This window comes from Hoplias malabaricus, chromosome 3, assembly GCF_029633855.1.
Source record: "Hoplias malabaricus isolate fHopMal1 chromosome 3, fHopMal1.hap1, whole genome shotgun sequence".
Lineage (NCBI taxonomy): Eukaryota > Metazoa > Chordata > Actinopteri > Characiformes > Erythrinidae > Hoplias > Hoplias malabaricus.
Window position 1 is genome coordinate 21,996,921 of NC_089802.1, and position 23,084 is coordinate 22,020,004.

The 23,084-nt window shown below is 36.2% G+C and overlaps 2 protein-coding genes across 9 annotated transcripts in view; one reads left to right on the forward strand and one right to left on the reverse strand.

The window, feature by feature from the left end:
* Positions 1-973: 973 nt before the first annotated feature.
* On the reverse strand, positions 974-7,684 carry zdhhc4 (zinc finger DHHC-type palmitoyltransferase 4). Of its 5 annotated transcripts, none has more exons than XM_066665323.1 (7): positions 7,556-7,684; positions 5,963-6,100; positions 4,757-4,830; positions 4,144-4,322; positions 3,941-4,066; positions 2,152-2,396; positions 974-1,357 (listed from the first exon to the last, which is right to left on the reverse strand). In XM_066665323.1, the coding sequence occupies exons 2-7, from the start codon at positions 6,083-6,085 to the stop codon at positions 1,076-1,078; spliced, it is 1,029 nt and encodes a 342-aa protein (XP_066521420.1). In that variant the 5' UTR covers positions 6,086-6,100; positions 7,556-7,684; the 3' UTR covers positions 974-1,075. The 5 variants fall into 5 exon arrangements, with proteins under 5 accessions (XP_066521420.1, XP_066521418.1, XP_066521416.1 ...); XM_066665321.1 differs by lacking the exon at positions 7,556-7,684 and adding an exon at positions 7,161-7,312; XM_066665319.1 differs by lacking the exon at positions 7,556-7,684 and adding an exon at positions 7,142-7,227.
* Positions 7,685-12,260: 4,576 nt separating this feature from the next.
* The window catches only part of grid2ipb (glutamate receptor, ionotropic, delta 2 (Grid2) interacting protein, b), a 49,591-nt gene continuing 38,767 nt past the window's right edge, over positions 12,261-23,084 (forward strand). For all 4 annotated transcript variants that reach the window (XR_010801961.1, XM_066666189.1, XM_066666190.1 and 1 more), the window contains exons 1-4: positions 12,261-12,357; positions 13,765-14,018; positions 14,155-14,487; positions 15,636-15,790. Coding sequence is in view for 3 of the 4 variants with exons in the window: in XM_066666189.1 (XP_066522286.1) it covers positions 12,273-12,357; positions 13,765-14,018; positions 14,155-14,487; positions 15,636-15,790 (827 nt within the window). In the remaining variant the exon portion in view is untranslated. The remainder of the gene's footprint in view (positions 12,358-13,764; positions 14,019-14,154; positions 14,488-15,635; positions 15,791-23,084) is intronic.

The window sequence follows — 23,084 nt, forward strand, 5'->3', positions numbered from 1 at the left end:
ATTTCATTTTTACATGTTAATTTTCCAAGATCTAGACTTTTTGTCTAAGATTTAGATTCTAATACACTGTTGTTACTGTGCCCTTAAGACTGCTATACGTAAACATGCCCTGTTCTGTTTGGGTGCATTTTATTGTACATAATACAAGGATACTGGTGAGAGAAACTATTCATCATCTTTCATCATACATCTCCCCTCACACCTTTTGTTCTAGCTTATTTCCTTGACCATCACCCTTATCACACTTACCCCTCCTCTCACCCCTATTCTTCCTCCTATCCCTCCTGATTTCCATTTTCTCTCACCTTTCCCCCCTTTCTCTGTCTTACACGTTCTTCATCACCCTCATTCTACATACCCCTCCTCTTCTTCCTCCAATTCCCTTCCCCCACTACTCCAATGTATATAAGGCCCTCCTAAAATATTTGGTTAGACTGGATCGGGATCAGACTGAACTGGTGACACACTGATGACCAAGCTGTGCCCGTGCTTTTCTGCATGCACGTGAAGGAAACTTCTGAACCTCCAGTTTCCAAACTTCAGATCATCCTGAGATAGACTGAGATCATCCAGCTGTACTCATACATGGTCCTGTGTATGTGTAAATAAACTCCAGTCAACGCCAAACTCCATTCTCCTGACTCTTCAATGCCGAATTTCTAACACTGGGCTGAGTAATACTTCATAGGCAGGACTGTAATGCAGTGGGGCCAGTAAAAAAAATTAAATAAATAACTAAAAATATTAATAAAAAAGGGTTAAATATGGGCGTTATGTGTCAAATCCATACTCAAGTAAAATATATAAGTGTAGAGCCAAACATATACCTGAATAAAAGCCTAAATGTATCTAAATATAATCATGTTGGTGTATATAAAAAAAAGTTTAACATCTACAGAAAATGTTTACAACATTTAATTCTTGTTGGATGTGTGGAAAAAGACACAGGCTGACATGTTTAACCAACAGTAGATTAAAATGTTTATTTCAAACTCATCCAGCAACACAGCATACAACATTCGACTTAAAAAAAAAAAAGTCTTAAGGGGTAATAAAGTGACATGTTTAACAGGAGTTAATTGTCTTTCTTCGGACTGGGGCATGGCCAAAATATTTCTCCCAGATTTTTGAGGATTCCCCTGTGATAGTATCCTCTTATTGGATTGTAGGAGGTAGGGCAGTTGTGTCCAGGGTGGCAATGTTGGCATGTATGAACTTTCCTTTTAAACCATTCATTGGAGGTCTGATTGATCAGAGCCAGGTAAAAGTGAAACATGGAATATCCCGCCAAGAGGAAGAAAACAAATACTAGGAAACCGAGCATGAAAACTATCCTGGGAAAAGTCAAGAAGAGTTGCTGTGGAAGGAATCAGAGAATTTGGTCTCAATGTAATATCAGAAACATGCATTATTGCTTCATAACATTAGTGTGTTGTGAATTTATTTTGTGGTTACATTACTAACAATCAGAAAGTTGTTGGGTTAAAGACACAGTGTATGGTAATGTCAACTTTTAAAAACAAAACAAACAAACAAAAAGAAAACATGAAATAATGATTTTTCTAAATGCAATTATTTCCTAAAATATAAGTTCTGGGCCTTTTTTGCCAAGAAGCTCTAGGTTTAACCACATCACACATTATTAAGTGTTAATAGGATTTTATGATTAAAACAAAAAGTTGTATTAATCATTTCTCCCAAGTTATTAAATATGCATAGGGAAAGATTATTTGCTGAAATTAGATATTGCAGCTACTGCTCATGCTTTTAAGGCATTCAGCAGTGTTTGGTTTCACAAAGTATAAAATGAAAGCAAAATATGTAACATATGGCTCAACATCTTCAAGAAAACTGATACATTTCAGTTTCATCATATAATTTTAGGATTAGTTTTGTCATATGATTACCACTCTGCTTTGAATCATACACTCTTAACAGTATATAAATGCTAATAATATAATAAACTGTTTATGTATATATTGACAACAGTACAGTCTCTAAAAAACACATAAAAAATACAATTGTATTTTTAATTTTAAAATTCTTGTCAAATAATCACATCTAACTTAATGTAATATTTTATGATATTTCAAATAATTAATTTACTAAAGAATAAAAGTGAAATCATATTGACAGTCTAAGGTGTCATACCTGTGTGACAAACAGAAGCCCTGAAGGCTGCTGCTGCCCATCCGCATCGATGTACTGCGCATGCATGAGGCCAGCTCGCACAACAACATGAAACAACATGTCTGCTGTCAGCACTGCGATATCACCAGCCATGGCACACACACAGAGTAGGTACAGAAGGAAGTATCCAGTGTTCTGAGCACCGATGCAGTTATTCACCCAGATACAATGGTGGTCGAATCTCTGGACGCATCGATTGCAGACTCCTTGATATGACAGAACAGATGAAAGAGTACTTTTAATTTGTTAATCTATACTCCGTTGAATTTTTGCTGTATTTCTGAGTACCACAGACAATATGTTCTTGTACCTGGTGACTCAAAAAAGAAGTCAAGGGCATTTGAATTGTTTGAATAAACATACACCCGTCAACAATATCATTATGATAATCTCTTTGTTTCTGCACTCACTCTCCATTCTCTGTGTTCCACTGACAATAGAGGAGCACTGTATAGTTTTGGAATTACACACTTTAGTTCTTTTTGTGCTCTGTTTTTACATCCAGTTACTTTATTTTCCCATTCTGACCCTCTTTTTCAATGGCCAGGACCTCCTACAGGACCTCTACAAGGCAGGCATTGTTTGGGTTGTGGATCATTCTCAGTGCTGCAGTGACATAGACATTGTGTTGATGGTGTTAATGTGTGTTGTGTTGATAAGAGTGGATTAGACAACAGTGCTGCTGGAGTTTTTAAACACGTCTCCCCTGTGTCCACTCAGTTAGACACACCTACCTTGTTGGTCCACCTAGAAGATAAAGTCAGAGACAGTAGCTCAACTCAGTCTAGCAGTGACACCAAGGGCTTTTAAAACTCCAGCAGCACTGATCGACTTGTAGCAGCACAACACACACCCAAAATGTCAGTGTCACTGCAGCGCTGCCAGGTTTTCTGGCATCCACACATAACACACTTAAACACAAAACACCACTTAAACCACTGCATTTGTATTCATTCTCTCATTTAGTAATTAATTTTCTGTATGTGTTTTGTACTGTTCAGTGTTCAGCCTACCAAGGTAACTGGCTAAAAGTCAGGACCACACCTTGAACAGGGCTCCAGTCAATTGCAGGGCATCACACAGTCAGTCAATTTAACCTGTGGATAATGTTGCATAGCCAACCACATGTTGTTGAACTGTGTGAGTAAAACTGAACTTTAGGAAAGAGGATCTTAAGACCCTGGAGCTGTGTGGTAGTGACACTACCTTTTGCACCACCATGTAAACTTTAGTAATCTATTACAAATTCTGTTGTTGCTGGAAAATTATACAAATTAGCTTCTGAAAGACGGGTGTTATATTAAGTGAATTTAATTACTTCACGATGAGACAAAGCAATTCTCCAATTAATTTTATTAAAAGTGTAGTTTGGGTCTTCTGTTCTTATCTATGTACATAAGAATGAATTATTTTTCTACCATATGCTACAAATAGGAAAGACTAGCTAGATTTCGAACTAAATTTTAATTTACAAACCCCATTACCAAGTGTTTGAGAGATTTTACAAATCACATTCTCATTTTTATGGCAAAAAATCCCAACTTTTCCAGAAGCAGGGTTGGTATAAATAAAAAAAAAAAAATACTGGAAAAATTATTCATTGGTAAATATTTTCAGGACTACTTTGAAATGCATTAAATGATGACTGTGGTCTAACTAAGAGGGGGAAGCCAGTAGGATCATGTTCCAGATGCTATAAAGCTGAGCTGAAGCTGACTCGTGTACCATTCTGCAATAAAATTATACTTACGACAGTGTTTAGATCTGGCTGGTTTCACAAACTGACATGTTGGACAAACAGTTCCTTCTTGAAACAATTTCTCATCATATTTGTACACATTCTGCTGAGCTGCATGGTTATTCTTTGTCAGTGTTCCTGAAAAAGTAAACAAATTTTGTATAACGATAACAGATTTCTATTAGGTAAAGGAAAGGGGGACATCTTTTACTTACCAGGATCTCTACTGCAACAGAGGTAGAAGATGTAAGTCTTTATTGCCAGGAGGACATATGGAATGCACACATTGACCATGGTGGTGTCCATTTCCAGACAGAAACTAAAGATCTCATAGGAGTATTCTGCATACACAGCAATCTCAAGTATGATGTGCAAGTAAATGAAAAAGTTGCTTCTGTTGCAGAAAAGAACCCAACAAATTTAATTAATGTGATACAATACACAAAACACCATTATGCTATTAGAATTAAACAATGAACAGACCAACCACAAGAAGTTTCTAAATCGGCTTTATATTCCGTCATGTAAATTATTTGATTATTTTGATGTCATCAGCAAAAGACAAAGACTCAGGCTGTTAGGAAACTGATGTGCTATAACAATAAATAAATAAATAAATAAAAACTACAGATTGCTAATACGAACATTGTATTAGCACTATTGCTACACTTCAGCACTACTTAATTTGGACATGGACTTTCCCAAACTGAAAACAAGACTCCAGTACCAGTGTATGAAATAAATAAATAAAGCCATTGTTATATATGCAAAATGTTAACTAATAATAATTAATCACCAGATAATGTTCACTTCTGCTGTAATTCTTACCTCTGGTGAAACAGCCTGTGTACAGCCCTGTAGCAAATATTCTGAACACATTGTGGAATCCAGGGAGAAACTACCTAGGTAAGACAAGTTTTCCAAAAATCAACCTGAGAGTCAGTAACTGAAGTGTGAATCTACTTACAGATGTTGAAGTTTAAGGGAATACATGATTACAATTACTAATGTATCATTATGTAATTCAGTTAAATTCATAGGCATAAAGGACAGGTATATATGATCTTTGTACTTTTTGCTCACAGAAGCACATTAGAGCTTATATTTCAACCTGAATGTCTATAAGTCTTTTGTAATATGACATTCTGACACTGTAAACTGTCTTCCTCTTATTCGTTTGATCTGTGTGCAGATACTAGGTTTTTCTTTATATTTCCTGCTGCTGTTTACACCAAATGCTATGACAGAGCATAATAAGCATTAGAGAGTAATGCAGAATATTGACTTGGTTACTGTTTGTAACATGCTAACCATATATGAAATCTGTTTGTCATTGTTTTACAGAGAATATAACCGTGTTTCAAATGCCCCCTCTACTCAATGTTCCCTTCATTACTCACAAAAAGTGCTATACTTTAGAGGAAGTGACCTAACTAAGTCTAAAATCAGCGGATAGGTTTATACCCCAAATTGTGCATTATGTAATGAATAGGGCAGTTTCAGACGTAGCCTCTGCGACAGTAAAGGTAAAAATTAAAAAGCAGGCCTTTAATTATCACTACTGAGCCTGATTCCCCACTCATATGATTAAAAAAAATATTTATTTATGAAAAAAAAAAAATTATAAGAGTTTCATTTAATTTAACTGGAAAGTTGAATGGAAACCTGTGATAACTTAATAAGCACAGAATGCATTTTATTTTAAACACGTAAATAGTGAATTATGTGAATTTTATAATATTACAGCAGATGAGTGCATTATAAATAGCAAATATTTATAAATCAGTCAAAAAATAACAAATAAATAAAATATAAGGAAGCTTTATATATTATTAAAGATGTTTTTTCTGGCTATAGTATGTTTAATTTTTAAACTTTTATATGTATGTTTAATTAAAAATTTAAATTTTAATTGTAAACTTCTTAGGCTTATTTCTTCATCCACACTCAAACATAAGTGAATTTTAATAAATAAGCTCTATTTTGGGGTTAGGGTTAGCACCCTCATGGGGAAACTATCGCTACCATTTTTACCTGAGAGAAGGTGTTGTAGACCCGACCAAAAGGAGTCTGCTGCTGCCCTGAGTACTTACAAACCAAAGCAATACAGGTCAGCACAACCAGTACGTAGATGGAGAAAAGAGTCAGAAAGTCCATTTCTGACCCACAATACTGTAAAAACAAAACACAAAAATAAACGGTTCGGCGAGACTATAACTGCTGTAATGTAAACCGTCTTTTGCGGTCAAACCTATTCCAAAAACATTCAATACAAAATAAAATGATAATTAACTAGTACATACATCACGCTCCTAAAATTTTAATAGGTATAAAGAACATAAACACAAATGGAAAATAACAGATAGATATTACACTTAATATAGCACACAAAAAGTACAAATAAACAATAATAAAGACAAAAAAACTAAAATGTTTGTAGTATAGCCGGAGGTAGATGAAGAACAAGTATGCGTAAATATGTGTGGAAAGCGGCACGATGGCGCAGCAGGTAGTGTCGCAGTCACACAGCTCCAAGGGCCTGGAGGTTGAAGGTAACTGTGAGGATTTTGGTGTGTTTACCCCGTGGGTTTCCTCCGGGTGCTCCGGTTTCCTCCCACGGTCCAAAAGCACACGTTGTTAGGGGAAATGGCGACTCAATAATGTCCATAGGTGTGAGTGAATGTGTGAGTGTATGTGTCGCCCCGTGAAGGAGTGTCTCTCCCTCCAGAGTGTGTTCCTGCCTTGCGCCCAATTACAGACAATGAATGGATGGATATGTGTGGATATAAACCCAATATTAAAATGTACTATATGGGATAATACAGTATGGTATACTACTGATTTATCGCAGCGCAATATATTAATATACGTACAAGAGATGCAATAAATTCAATTAAATAGCCTAGGGTGTGGTACCATTTATGAGTGTATTTAAGATGGCATTGGCAATTTAAGTAAGACAAAGTAGGATGGGTGGTTGGTGTCCAAATAATAATGTAGAAGGACTCTCCAGGTAAATTCATGAACTTTAATCTGCTATAAAGTACTTCAACACAGCTATGGGTGATTTAATGAACAGCGAAGTTACCGAGCTGAAGACTGGAAAAAAGTAGAGCATTTTTAACAGAATAACCATTGGTGAACACAACTAATGCGTGATAAACCACTATACACCAAACATTTTGAAAACAGAGAAAAAAAAAACAATGATACCAAAAACATCCATAAACACCTTTCTTTTCAGGTGTACTTCATTTCCTTATGTCTTCTCCTCGCAATCATGACAGTCGCTTCCAATTCGACAAAGTAGTGTGTACCCTAGCAAAGCAGTTTGAAGTGTGTCAAAAAAGAGTCTGCCACCGTAAGAACAGGCACGAGTGTAGTGTATAGTATATGAGGAAGTGGATTGGAGCGAACCCAAACATATGAAAACAGGAAATTATTTACCACTTCAATATAAAAGACTCCAATATTAAGCAACTTTATCAATCGCGCGTCAGCTTCGTGTTGTTTAGTCACGTGGAATGACGTTTCACAATAAAAGTCCCACCTAGTCAAATCACTCATTCGTTCGTTTTTGTGTAACTGCTTTATCTTGTTCACAGTCGCGGTGGGTCCGGAACTTACCAGGAATCACTCGAACAAAGCAGGAACACACACTAGATAGGGCACCGGTCCATCATAGGGCAACACTTTTCAATAACCAGTCCACCTAGCAACTTGTTTTTGGATCGTGAGAGGAAACCCACTCAGACAAGCAAGAACACCTCAAACCATGGCACAGACAGTGGATTGCGGCGAGGTTTGAATCCACAACCCCGGAGCTGTGACTCCGTCCTTATTGAAACTTCACCTGACAAATATAATGGCTTAATTTTTTTACATGTGAATATTAAAATTAACACTTAAGTGTTATAAAAAATAAAAAGCATTAGAACATAGTAGTATAATGTGACGAAATTTGTAGTTATACCTTCTGTGAATATCTTATTGTAGCAATCTGTTTTTTTGCACTTTTAAAAGCTTTTCTCCCTAATTATATTCATAATTATCCTCTTAATGTTATGATTTTTTTATTGTTATTTTTTTGTATGCCCCCTCCCCTTCACGTTATTAACAGGAATTATTTATTTTGAGCTGATATGCTTGTCCTGAAAAAAAAAATCATTAATACATGTTGCTCCGTTGCAATATGCATTAGCATCCTGAAAAATTAGTTTACCACCAAAATTGTTTTCTAACTATGGAATGGGGAAAAGTGCCTAAAATTTCATCATACATTGTTGGGATAATGATGGCCATCCCCCTTGTCATTTACCTGACATGAAACCCCATATCATAAATGAGAAGGCAACATTGTTTTCTTCAGTCATTTTTACGTGTTCATTACAACATCACCAGACAGAATTTCCAGCATCAACTCTTTGGCCAAAGCATGATTCATTACTGAATTTCACTTTCATATTGTCACCCAAAACATCCAAACACCTCTCACTGCCTCTCTCTAGCCAACACATTTTTCTTTTGTTTAAGTGTTTTTCTTCTGTTTAAGTGTTTCTGTTTTAAGTATTTTATTAGCCTTTCTATATGAAAATCCTATTACATTCAGCAGCAGGTAGTGTCGCAGTCACACAGCTCCAGGGACCTGGAGGTTGTGGGTTAGAGTCCCGTTCCGGGTAACTGTCTTAGAGGAGTTTGGTGTGTTCTCCCTGTGTCCGCTTGAGTTTCCTCTGGGTGCTCCGGTTTCCTCCCACAGTAAAAACACGTTGGTAGGTGGATTGGCAACTCAAAAAATGGCCGTAGGTGTGAATGAGTCTGTTGCACTGTGGGAGACTGGTGCCCCCTCTGGGGTGTGTTCCCGCCTTGCGTCCAGTGGTTCAGGGCGGGTTCTGAACCCACGCGGCCCTGAACTGGATAGGTGGTTACAGATGATGATGAATGAACGAATACCTTTTTTGCCACATTTTAGACTTTTTTGTATACTGATGCATTGACATCTGCCTTGGTTAGCATGTCTGTTTTCCTGTTATGATCCTCCAATTTTGTTTATATTTACAACCTAATTTAGACTGAGCTGACAGGAAGAAAACAAGTTATTTTCCACATTCCATTTTTTATTAAATAATTGAAGGAGTTTTATAATCCTTTTCATTGTTTCAGTTGGATATTTTCTTGTTGGGTTCAAGTTTTCTTTCAGTTAGCCAAGTGTAATGACTTGTTAAGTGTAATCACACCTTTTAAACATGAAAACTAAATGCATTTCTAGACTAGTGCTGGATATTGTAATTATACACAGGATAAAAGGTAAAAGACCATATGCCAGTCCCCTAGAGTTTTACATAGGGCCCAGCCCACTCTCTTCCTAACAGCAAACACAACATATCTATTATCAATTATCCCTGAACATTTAAATTAAATTGTATCCTACACTAGGATACACCATTAAGGTCTCAGTAGTGCTGGGAATATTAGTAGATATGAAAATAAAGATGAGTCCATAATTTGGACTCATAACATATAAAAATAACATTGAATAATTCAATAGTTTTTCCTCTTATTGCTCTGGAAAATATATGCCATTGGTTAAACTTCATTCATTCATTGTCTGTAGCTGCTTATAAAGTTCTGGGTCACAGTGGGTCCGGAGCAAAGCAGAAACACATGCTGGAGGGGGCGACAGTCCTTCACAGGGCGACAGACACACATTCACACCTATGGACATTTTTGAGTCGCCAATCCACCTACCAACGTGTGTTTTTGGACTGTGGGAGGAAACCGGAGCACCCAGAGGACACGGGGAGAACACACCAAACTCCTCACAGACAGTCACCCGGAGCGGGACTTGAACCCACAATATTCAGGTCGCTGGAGCTGTGTGACTGCGACACTACCTGCTACGCCACCATGCAGTCCATTGGATAAACTTATTTAGTTTAATTAGTTTGAAGTATTGTTCATGAAGCCAGAATGAAGGTATTGAATAATAAGTCTTTTGTGTCATCTCATTCATCTTTAAACCACCCTGGACAGAGTGCTAGTTGTTCGCATTGCATCATTCACTCACTTACTAACATTGTCAACAATGTTGTGCAGCCAATCCACCTATGTTATGGTGGTTGTGGTTATGGTTTGTGGTGTGAAATTGGCGCACATGGAGGACATCCACACAATCACAGGGAGAACACACTAAAGTCCTCAAAGACAGACACCTGAGGCAAAGATTGAACTCAGGTCAGAGGACCCTAGAGCTCTGTGACAAGCGCCACAACCTGTAGTGCCACCTGCAAAATAAACAAACAAAAAATACCTGCATTACAAATAAGGATGTATGTTTCCTGTAGAAGATGTGTACTTCTTAAGCAAATCAAAATATTTCTTCATTAGTGGAATCTATACATTTGCATAAAAGTATAAATTAATTAATTCAAGAAACTACAAAGCAGTTTCATTCTTCATTTCTGGTTACACTAAATATAACATAAATGAATGAATAGATGAAGTGAAAAATGGTTTATTTCTCCTGTAAATAGCAGGTTTGTGGGCCTTCAATATGCTGCCGTTATATGATTGTTTGCTGATAGTTCGGTTTGTGTTCCTTCCTAGCAAGGTAAGATTTCCACAGACTATTACAGCTTTTATATGAGTTCTGTTTCTAGTGTACTTCTGTAAATTTAACAGTATCAGAGCAGTTCTAGATGTATGCGCTAGCAACTATCAGTCCAGGCTCAGGTTGCCATTACTGAAGCTTTAAACTGGAGCTGCAAACATTTCTCAAGTTACATTACCGCTTACCCACAGCATAGGTCATGCCTTAAGAAACGGCCATCCAGGAAAAAACTTCAAAGTCCAACAAAAGGATACAGATATATTTTTAATTTAAGAAGGTATGTCTGTCTGTATTTGCATATTTATCCTCACAGCATTTCCTTATGGATGTAAGGAACATGTTCTTGCTAATGTAGGTTAGCATTGCCTGTGTTTTTCTCTGAACATTATTTATATGTCTAATTGCAATGTAACACAAGTAACTGAAATTTTATTCAACTTGGATGGTTTTTAGCTTCTGAGATTGTCCTCCACTCAGTTTTGTTTTGGAGAAGGCGATGGGGTAGATCTCAAACGATATATCAACATGCATTTTATTTAGTTTCAAATGTTATTTAAATAAATGTATTTTTCATCTTAAGGAAGTGGAAGTTCTTAAAAAAATCTGTCACGTAATTTAAAAGATAATTAATTTGACTGTAGTAGGTGTTTGTCTTAAATACTTGGAGGCATCATAAAAGTGATATCATTTATCTAATTTTTAACCATTCTCAATTAATGGTCACACATGTAAAATTCACAAGACCAAAGTGCTCTAAATACCACAGACATGAAACTGCATGCACTTTCTTTGAGACACCAATGGTCCAAGAGCCTTTTACACTGGTAAGATGAGACATTGATTGAGGAAGAGTGTCTGTTTGGATATAGAAGCTTTGGCACTAAATAATTTAGGTAGTTAGCCCTGTATAACTTGTTTTGGTTCATGGCCATCTGCATGTCCATATTAATGAGACTTTTCACTTGCATGAAATTGTGTTTTTGCAGCATGCAGCTAATTATTTTGCCGTTTGGTTAAGCTAATATTGTTCAAAGTGTTGTTGACATTTGGTGTTAGCCAAACTGAACTTATATGGTCATTGAATCCATTTGTAATTTAGGCCAGAATGGAGCTCTCAGATTAAATCAATCCGCCTTCCGAAGTCTCTCCCCAAGATACATGACAGAATGTGCTCAAGCCATGCGGTCAGGGGGACCTTAGCGGTGCACCATTTTAATCTGCCTAATCCAGAGCATGGGCTTTAATTGCAGCACTTCTGTTCAGAGCAGTGTGACTGTGATCCTGAAGCAGACGTTCTAATTAGCCACCATCGTCCTGCTGGATCCCCATGCTGATACTGGGCCACTTTCCATCCCTTGGAGAGGGAGCTAGCTGGCAGAGTATGGGAGGAAGGTATTTATAGAAAAATGGGGCCTCACTTTACCCTTTTTGGAGAGAGAATTATTAAGGATCTGTGCTGTGCTGTCCCAGTTTCACCATGTTAGCTCTGCAGACGAGACTGGCCAGATTTAGGCAGCGATGCAGAGTCAACTCCTCGGACAACATAGGTACTCTATCACCTTTGCACAGTCACCTTTCTTTCCTTTTTATTTTTAATGGCACTGTATGGTTGATTTTGATGATGGGCATTTAGAAGGCACTGAATGGAGGTTCTACTGAACGTGCTCAGAAGTGGCTCAGGTGGGAGCAGTGAACTGGATATTTTTGCTTTTGTCAATTGTTTTGAATTTGTACAAAATGAAGAAATTCCTGCAGAACAAGAAAGGGAGATACTCTTTACGTCAACAGAAGGCTGGCCCTCGCTATCCACCTAAAGATATCTGTAAGTTCCTATTTATAAAGAGCACTTAGAGGACTAAAATATTCATAGATATTAAATACAATCTGATATACTTACATTTATACATTTGGATGTAGGTTAATGGATTTTAATGCTACTTTCTGCATTAACTTCACACATTTTTAAGCCCTTAAAATTTAAATTTAGGCTTTTGCTGGATTGCCCCAAATACCCAAATGCACACCATCACATTCTGTAAATAGATTTTTTATTTGTGTGCTGCCAAGTGCATATTTGTATAATAATGCACTCTATAATTATATATTTTTTTGCTTTAATGGGCATCTTTTATGCATGTATTTTATGCAGTCATGTGTTTGTAACATTTGGCAAAGTGTGAAGCAGAAGGAAGGTAGTTGTGTAATGACCTATTGTCAATGAGGTCAATGACAGGAGAAGGTTTGAGGAGTCAGCTGAGACGCACTGCTTGAGAGGTTGAATCTCACTGTTAAAACTCAGTTTCACAGCTCTGTCTAGATGGTGGATTTTGTCAGTTAAAGAGCAAATGTTGACAATATGAAAATTTTGACAGCTTGCAGGTCTGCTCGACAAATTACCAGCTGTCCTCTAGAGACATTAGATTTCCTGATGAGATAATGATGTGTGGGACTAGGGGATTCAATAAGATATGGATAAGACTATGAGCAATTCCTATGACGATATCATTGAGCAAAATTATGGTGGTGTTTTGACAGTACAGGGTGGGAACAAAATTCAAATGTACATTTTTCAGTATTACAGTTTACAGTATACAGATGATAGGGTGAAAAATATAAAGATCCCCAAATTGTGTAGAAACTATTTGTGCATTTCTGAGTCATTATTTTAGGGCTCATTATTATACTAAATAAAACTGCACAGGTTATTATTATTAGTTTAGTTTTTCTCATTGAAATACCCAAAAAGAAAACAATGATAAAAATAAAAACTATTAAATTAATAGACATGACAGTCAAAACAAAACAAATACTGACCAAAAAGGTTTAGGCTGAAGCATTAGCTTTTTTTGCTCAGATGATAAATATATAATGCGCTGCTCTGGTTTGTGTTTTGTGGAGAGACTATAAATGTTGACGGTTTATATACATTGTGACTTTGTGAAGTTTTTTTTAATCATTATATTCTTAACACACATCCTCATATCTCTATTTGTCACAATGAAAAAATGTTTAAAAAATGCAAACACATTTATAGAAATGTTGAAATTTTGAAAAATATGCCATAAAACAAGAATCTTTGGACCTTTACTTAATTTACACCATTTTGAACAATTCTACAAAAAGCAGGTGAACTGTTAAGAGGTGATTCTGTTTTTATTGCAGTCAATATATGTCCCAACTGTACCAATAATAGGGTTTGTAAAAAATCTTATTTTCTCCCCTTTTGCAGTCCTTACAATGCCAACTTCTAACCAGGGATGGCCAGAGGAGTTTGGCTTTCAGCTTGGGGGGAATGGGCCCAGCTATATCCTTTCTGTGGAGGAAGGAAGCAGTGCTCACCTGTCAGGCTTACAACCTGGAGATCAGGTGCTGGAGATTGAAGGGCAGGATGTGTCCACTCTTGGCCCCCAAGCTCTAATAGCATTGGCCCAGATACAAAAGAACATCCCACCCAGCATCGGAGTGGTCTCCAGAATCCATCAGGTCAGAGATACTTAAGATGTTTACGTTATGTGTGTAATATTCTATTTATTTTCCACAGCTCATTCATTTATTTGCTTATTCACCATGTTCTTCAAAATTACTTTTGTAGTCAGTGATCTATTTTTATTTTCTGCAGATGGATATCACCCCAGGCCCTGATGGTCGTTTTGGATTCACTATAGTGGGAGACTGCCCCCTGCTGGTGGAGGACTGCTCTCCCTGCTCTCCAGCAGGCCGCAGTGGTCTGAGAGCAGGTGATTATGTTATGGAAGTAAATGGAATTCCTGTAAAGCAGCATGAGATGGCTGCCGCCCTGATAAAGGCATCGCAGGGCCGCACACTACGTCTTGGAGTGCTGTGTATGGGAAGTCGGCAGAAACGCAGCAGTGGCAGCATCGAGGACTGTCAGAAAGGCAATGAAGGGACACGACTGGACCGCAAGCAAAAAGCCCTGGAGTTTAACAGGAGGGTAAGTTTAAGGAAGAGCAACAGATACACAGTTGGGGCATCACAAATGTGGCAAATAGAGGAACTATATAGGTGGGTTTGGTAGATGAAAAGATCCCTAACTGTACCTTGAATTTGCCTTGGTGTATAGTTTTAGATTGCTTAGGAATTTGTGTCATAAATCAATATTGTTGTCAACATGAAAAGAATGGGACTGAAAGTTTATTATTAGCTTCATAATATCACATTTGGTACCTCCAAAGCATAACTTTACAGGGGAATGGAAACATTTTTATTATCATTCAGTCTCTTTTTCATTGCATGGTACATACTCGACTTGGCTCAGCACGGCTCAACGTGCTTTTCAGCTTTGGTCCCTGGTCTATTTTCCATTAGCACATCTCCCCCACAAAATATAGCTGGTGATGTGGCAAAACATCTCTAACATCTCTAATAGGAATGGCAGTGTTTGATACCCAAAATTTACTTTTTTTTTTTGCTGTTTCGTATTACTTAAGTTGGTGTCAGGAGAGTGCTAACTGCATGAAAGTAAACACAAATGGCACACAAAGTGAGTTTTTTGTTGGCAACCATTCCAAGGATCATTTCTACATCTTTAAAAGACCACAGTTGCTGTTGTCAGATAAATACAAAAGTGTTTACTGCTGTGGATAGAAGATTTTACAGATTGCTAGTGTGGTTCTGTAGTGATTGAAAAGTCTATCTGGACAGTCATCGCTTTGCAATATTTACACAACTTGTTTGGTCCCTACTCAGCTCAACTGGAACTGCATGTGAGCAAGGATTAAAAAAGTACTGGTTCCATGTATCAGGTACCAGATTTGCCTAGTATAAAAGCAAAACACAAAAAAGATGAGCTGAGCCAAGATGAGAAGCATAGGTACCATGCAGTTGGAAAAGCAAACACCTTAACTGGATTTTAGGAATGGTAAAGCATATTTTGTATTTGTGAAATTTATTGCCTTTTATATATTGTTTATGTAATATTTCTGTATTTATTTCTGAACATATAAACATGCATTGGCCTAGAAATTTGTGGAAACACTCACATTTGGCTGTTTTACTTTATATTAGTTTGTGATTATTTAAATGCATGACAGAGTAAAATAATGTTTAAAGTAATTAGTGCTTCATGATATTCTGCCTCAGATTGAAGAGGTGCTGGGGAATGAACCTGAGGTAAAAGAGAAGCTCTTTGCCATGTTGAAGCAGTTTGCAGCTGAGAGGAAAGTTGACTGGCTGGCCTCTGTTCTCCCTGACATCCTGACAACTGAGGAGCAGCAGCAACTCATTTCTAACATCAGGTAGACAACCAACGTTCATCATCTTAACTTTGTGCTACTTTTTACCTCTAATTCAGTGCCTGCCTGACCTGGATAGATTTTTGCACGTATGCAATGCTGAGGGACCTTTAAAGAGTATTAGTTTTTCGAGTCTCTGATTTGGATTTTAATGAGTTGTTTTTGTATTGCTGACCACTAGAGGGCTGCAATATTGGTTTTATAGTTCCACATTTTTACATTAGATACATCTGTATGATCATAGAATTAATATGATATCTTTATAATAAGGCATTTCAAACATCATTTCTCTTCTTTTGCTGTCCAGTAGGGGATAGATTAGCAAATACTTCTTAGCATTAGCTGTAGATAGACTGCGCTCCATCTGCTACTGTAGTGCTCAAGGATAATCCAGTGGCTCTACTGTGTGTAAGTTTATGAGTGAAATTCCCCTCTTAGCGCATTTGTACCCACAGGCCAACTAGGTCAGTGGTGTGATGTGGTATTGGTCTCTGAATTCCATAGCAGATCAAAGAACTGGCTTGTGCTCAGCACAATCTGTCTGCTTGGCAATCACAGAAAAAAACAGAAAACAGGCCCCTCACGACTGAATTCAGCTCAAAATAATTGAAAAACAATTAGGCATTTTAGTGAAACACAGTGAAAGGGCAGCAACACAAAAGATGGCTCCTTTAAGACCAAACACTTTTTTCTATAACAAAAATTCCATCCTAATACCTGATTTTCACAAGTAAAAATGGTCTTTTGTTATCTTAGGTAAGTATCTATGTCAGAAACTGTGTAATCCTCTTGTGGAAATCTGATAAAGTCTGTGAATGTGGACATGAGCATGTGCTAAGCATTAGCCCAGATATTTGATCAACAGTGAGAAATACCAAGACCAAAAGACTAATTTTCTTACACTAATTTGTGTATTACATATAATGTTCAGGCAGACCTATTATATTGTTAGTTACATATTTGGGATATTTTAAAACATGCAGAAGTATTAGTTCAATATTTATGAAACTTACTAGAGAACAGGAACTATTGGGTGTTCAGCATGCAAATGACAATCTGGTGTAAAAAAAAGTAAAATGTGATAAGTAAAGTAAGTAAGTTTTCCCTACTCAGTTTTAGAACTGAACCTAGGTTTCCCAATGGAAGCCCTGGATTAGCAGGGAAATAAAGAAAATAAGGGCTGCACAAAATAAATTAAAAAGTCTTTTAATATTTTATATTAAATAATTGTTAATATAATGCAGCTAGTTTGCTTAAATGCACCTTAACATAAATTGGAAATTAGGAATATGTTTATTTTATTATTCTGCCCCTGATCACATCTAATCTGAATCATTTAATACTGAGCATTGGCCAGTAAAAAATCTAGTCTTTTTTTTGTTGATAGCAGGCTACAACAGCTACACAGTGTACATTTAACATTAATAAAACAAATCAAGTTTAGAGTTAGAATTTGTGCTTTCAAATTTTTAATAATTTTTAAAAAAAATTTAAAAATTAATACAAATCAGACACAGTTTAAATTCTGATATCCACTTCAAAATATTTCCACATTGAAGACATTTACACTGCTTTGACAAAAAAAAAAAGTCTTACTGTCATAAGTTGTGGAAGATTGGATTACTTTTCTTGGTGAAGAGGAACACTCACTCTATTGAGCAAGCTTCAATATGAAATTATAATGTAATACATACATTCATTAAATTAAACATATTCTGAAATAAAACTAATAGTTATAGTTAACAGTCTTGGTAATAATTTGTTAGTGTTTTTTATTTCCCTTAGAATATTCAGAAATATTCACAGATTTTTTGCATGTGGGTAGCAACATGGCAGGTAGTCTTTGGGGTTGTGTGCTCAATCCCAGATGGGTCACTGTATTGATTTGAATACAGAGTTTGTTGTGTTCCCCCTGTGTCTGTGTGTGTTTTTTCCCACAGTCCAAAAGAACATGTTGATATGTGGATTGGCTATTCAAACTTGTGCGATGCCCTGGTGAACTGGTGCCCTGTTGAGTGTGTTTTGCCCCCAATGATCCCGAGTAGGCTCTGGATGTTATGCGTGCACAGCATAGTAGAAATTTAACAATAATAGTACCTATAGTCTGTGCATCTTAATCATTAGATTAAATAGTAGTTGGTTGATTTAGAAGGAGGATTTTGAACTATTGTCTGTTTACATTTTTAAACTTTATCAAAATTTTTTTGTGTTTATCGGATTTTTGTCTGCTGCTATGGGGTTTTTGTATTTTCAGTTGTGTCTACCACCCTTGGCTATTTTTTTTTCCCTTTGCTGCATGATAAAACGACAATGTAAGAGAACTGACAATTGGCACTTTGTTGCGCATTTAATTTCCAAACCATGTTATTCATAGCTAAAGATGATTTTCGTGGGCTGTTATTTTATTAACAAACTTGACTTTAAGTGACTTACACATTTCTTTGAAAAATAGCTCTTTTTTCCACCTTCTTCTTTTATGCTGCCATCCACACTTGCTTTGAATCCACATTGAGTCTTGCACAGTAATACTCGCACAGTAATACTATCCTGAAAGTTTTCCATTCAAAAATTGCTGGGTATTGGTGGGGACATGTCACCTCCATCCATGCTAATTCTATGCCATCTATTAACCATCAAACTCACAAACACTATCAAGTCAATCACATTCACTATCAAACATTTATACACTTTATACATATCAAGTCTCTTAAATTCACTATTAATCTCTTACACACTTACTATGAAGTCTTTCATGTTCACTATCAACCTGTTATTCACTTACTGTCAAACTTTTCACATTCACTACCAAAATCTTATACACTTACTATCCAGTCTCTCACATTCACTATCACACTATTGTACACTTACTATCAAATCTCTCACATTCACTATCAAACTCTTATACATTTAATATCAAGTCTCACCTTCAGTTAAACTCTTAAATACCTTCCTATTAAAGTCTTTCACATTCACTGTCAAACATTTAAACACATACTATCAAGTTTGACACATTCATGAATAAATGACGGAAAAAAGACAGTTGTTTGTATGTGGAAGTTTTACTTAAAGTCTGTAAGTTTTTATTCACTCTTTGAATTACCACATAAACCCATTTGTTGTTTTGTTTTGTAGCACTTTTGTTAATGCAGTTAGCATTCCAAGGATTCCACCTTAAGTAATCCAAAACAGCCAAAAAAGTCAATATTACCCACATTTGGAGCAGGAATAGAGCGATATCCTCATCTTGGTTCATGCTTTTCAACATTTGGAGGCCATGAGCAGAGACAGAAAAAGACTATCATGCCGAAACAAGTTTTTTTTTTTGCCACTTACTGACAATGGGGCTTCATCAACACATTAGATAGGTTTCCAGCTCAAACAGACTGGAGAGTTAGCAAATGCTGAGAAAACATGCCCAGAATTATATAAAAAAGTGTTTTTGTTTAAAAATTACTTAATTTATCCCAACAGAACAACATTGAACTGGATAAGCGGTTACCGAAAATGAATGAATGAATTAATTAATTTATCCTGATTCTAGTGCTATACTCCTGTCAGCTAGGAACTGGCCCGAACTGTTCCGTTTGAGGCTGCTCCACAACTTGACGATAGGTAGCTAGTTAATAGATAGTCAAACTCTATGTATTTCATTATGTGAAAAACACTATGTGTTTCACACTGAAATTTCTGGCAGAGATTTTGCATATTTCCTTGTCTAAATTGGCTGGTTCTCTCTTTTAATTTGGTTGAAAACTGAAATCGTCCCAAACTGATGAAGTTGCTGGTGAAGCTAGGTTTGCTGCCAATTTTTCCGTTTTATAAAATGAAGACTGACACCCAGCTGTTCAACAACAGCACTTCAGATTCCAACAGCTGAGAAAATTGCAATTTTTTTGAACACATTTATTTAACATTTACTATACATGTATTAAAATGTAAAACAAAGGCAAAGAAAGGCCTTGAAAAAAAGAAAGAAAAAACATGCACATATTGTGGTTTCTTCAAGCAGACACTGTGAACAGTGCGAACTAAAGCACCCAGAAATAACTTCCGGAGCTGATTCTTCAGTCACCCAATCAAAACAGACAATATTTTTGATTTTTGAGTTTTCTGATTACAGACTCATTCCTACTGCTCTCTGGTGTTGTCTCAGTACTAAACATTTTTTTGGGCTTATCAAGCATTTATGTGTTTTGAATTTTGGTATACCTGCTTTGTATCTCATATCTTGTTTTTGCCTCTGGCCTTAACCTTTCTAGCTTTTCTTCATGTCTTTGAATACCGAGTTTGACCCTACTTGTTTAAGATTATGATTATGGCTTGTGAACAAAACGCAATGACTTTTGTGTCCTTTGCAAGTGTCTCATTTGGTTGCGCTAATTGCAGTTACCCTGCTGACAGGGTTTTTATTTTTAAATGGATGAATGTTTATACACTTAATTTTAATTTTATCAATATTGTATATGACCGAGACCCTGAAATGGATTAAGGGGAAAAGATGATGACGATGCTGATACTGTATGTGTATGCGTGTTTGGATTTTTTCCTTTCTTGTCTTTCTTTTTCCCTTGCTTTCAATATGACATTTATTTCATTTGTTCAGTCAAATTCTCAAATCAAATTTGGATCAAAACACAAGACCCTTAGACCCTTAGGAGATATGTGGCAGTGACAGTTCCTGTAGCATCAATGTGCTGCCACTCAGCATTTACTTGTAACATTTACTTGCAACATGAACTTGTAATTCATATAACAAATAAACACAATTAAAATAAAAAGTTGGGATACAGCAATCCAACTTTTTCAGTTTCAATACCAATGCAGATACATAAACTTGGCATATGAGCAATACCCAATATGATCCGATACCATTCTTTAATTAATAAACCATATACCTCACATTTTGAGAGAGACTTAGGGCATAAGGATTAAACATTACTAACAAAAATATTTACAAAATATAACAAATTAACACACACACACACACACACACACACACATATATATATATATATATATATATATATATATATATATATATATATATATATATATATATATATATATATATATACTGAAATGCTATTTATTTGTCAATAAAATGAACAATTGTGCAGGACCTTGGCACAGTATTCAAATTCTAAATAAACAAGGAGTCAAGCTTCTTAAAATATATTAAAATAAATAAAATGTATCAGCCAAAAATGAAAATAAGTAGCTTGACTTTGTCAAACACACAAACAGTAATTAATCTTATTTTTAAATAATTGGATTAAATAGAAATCCAAAATAGCAGCTGACCCTGAGAATAAACAAATAACTTGGTCCAATACAATCAGTAATTAAACATTGTAAACATGCAAACATTTAGTGCAATTCAAAATAAAATGTAACAGCTGAAAAATGATAAGCTTAAATAACATGAATTGAAAGTGAATAGATCAGTCCCATGGATGGGCCTATTTATCCAATTCCCGATTCAGCAAATTTTGTTAATGTCGGGGGCCAATCAGTGCATCCCTAATAAAAAGAAATATATCAGAAATACAATCCATGTTTCCTAGTTTAATTTCCTTTTTATATCTTTAAACAAAATGTGTAAACTTTTGCACAAAACTGAGACATGTATGTTATTTCTGTAGCTATCACTCTACATGCTTTACAGTTCTCACCTACTGAACAATATCTGGGTCAGCATTTTAAGCCTCTCAGAATATAATACAGTTTTGTGATGGCCTACTGGGATCTTATCCAGCATGCAATAGAAATGTTCTCTTTTAGATGATGATAGCAGTGCTCCTCATTGCAGACACTGACAACCTTAGTCAAAGAGATACTAAGATTTTAGCACAATTTAAAACTATCTTTAATGTTTCTCCTTCTATTGCCTGCGGTAATTGGTAAAAAGTTGGAAATTAATAGAACATATTATGTAGTTAAGCAGGATTAAGTGCTAACATTTGTGAATAGAGTTCTATACCTATAGATTCATTAGTTGATAGGTTAATAACTATTTGGCTTACCATCAATGGCTGTTTCACTGGAACTTAAAACCCTGCATGCACCTTTACATAGACTTCTGATGTAATTCAGAAAAGAAAAACTTGCTGTTTTTCAGAGATATATGCCAACCATAACTACTTTTTTATTAAGGAAAGTTTGCTTCATAGTAACCCAGCAAACTTGTCCTTGAAAATATGTGGATTCCTGCTGCTTATTTCATATTCAAACAATATATTCAAACAATTAAAACAACATCGTTGGACAGTTGAATATATTTGTAGGAGAATGCTAACTGCAGACCTGCGACTTTAGCTCCAGGCTATGAATGGCTGAGACATCAAATAGAACAAATTAATACAAAAAATATTTCAAAATGAACATTTTACTGTGTTTAACTATCCTACTTGCTTTTGCAATTATAGTGGTGTTCCACTGTGGCACTACAGGTAGTGTTGCTATCACACAGCTCAAGGGTCCTAGGGTTAAAGATTCCAACACTGCCTTGGATAAATATATGTGAGTAGTTTGGTGTCTTCTCCCTTGTCATGGTTGAAGGGACAACTAAACAGAAACAGCCATGAACCGGTGTAGACATATGTAAAACACTTAGATACAGAAACATATTTATACACAAGACCAGACAAGGGAGCACTGAAAACAAGGGACTATATGTATATATACAAGGATCACAGACTAGGAACACCTGGGAGAGATAACAAGAGGGCATGGCAACAAAGGAGACACAGGTGGAGATACTGATAACAAGGCTAGGCTATGGCGGAGCTAAGGGAGGAGACAGAAACAAAACAAAAACACAGCCAAAAACAAGTAAACTCTGACACAGACAGAGCAGGAACACACGAAACAGGGCAAAATGTGACATTCCTTTGTCTAGGTGGGTTTTATCTGGGTGCTCTGTTTTCCTTTCACAGTCAGAAACCACATCTTGGTTGATGGCTTGGCTATGCAGAATTGTCCATAGGCAAGACTGAATGTGTGTGTGTGTGTGTGTGTGTGTGTGTGTGTGTGATGCCCTATGATATATTGACTCATCATCCAGGGTGCGTTCTTGCCTTGTGCCCATTGGTTTCAGGTTTTTTAAGGATGCTTCAGTACCCCAGTACTCTTTCTGTATCAAGCTTTAATAACTGTTGTTACAGCTTCAGAGTAATTCTTGGCTGAGACTTACAAAATTGATACACATAACAGCTAAGATGAGCTATTATTAATTAGTTTGAAATTACCAAATTATCAAGTCTTAAGACATCTCCTATAAGTCAGTTTAAGACTTATA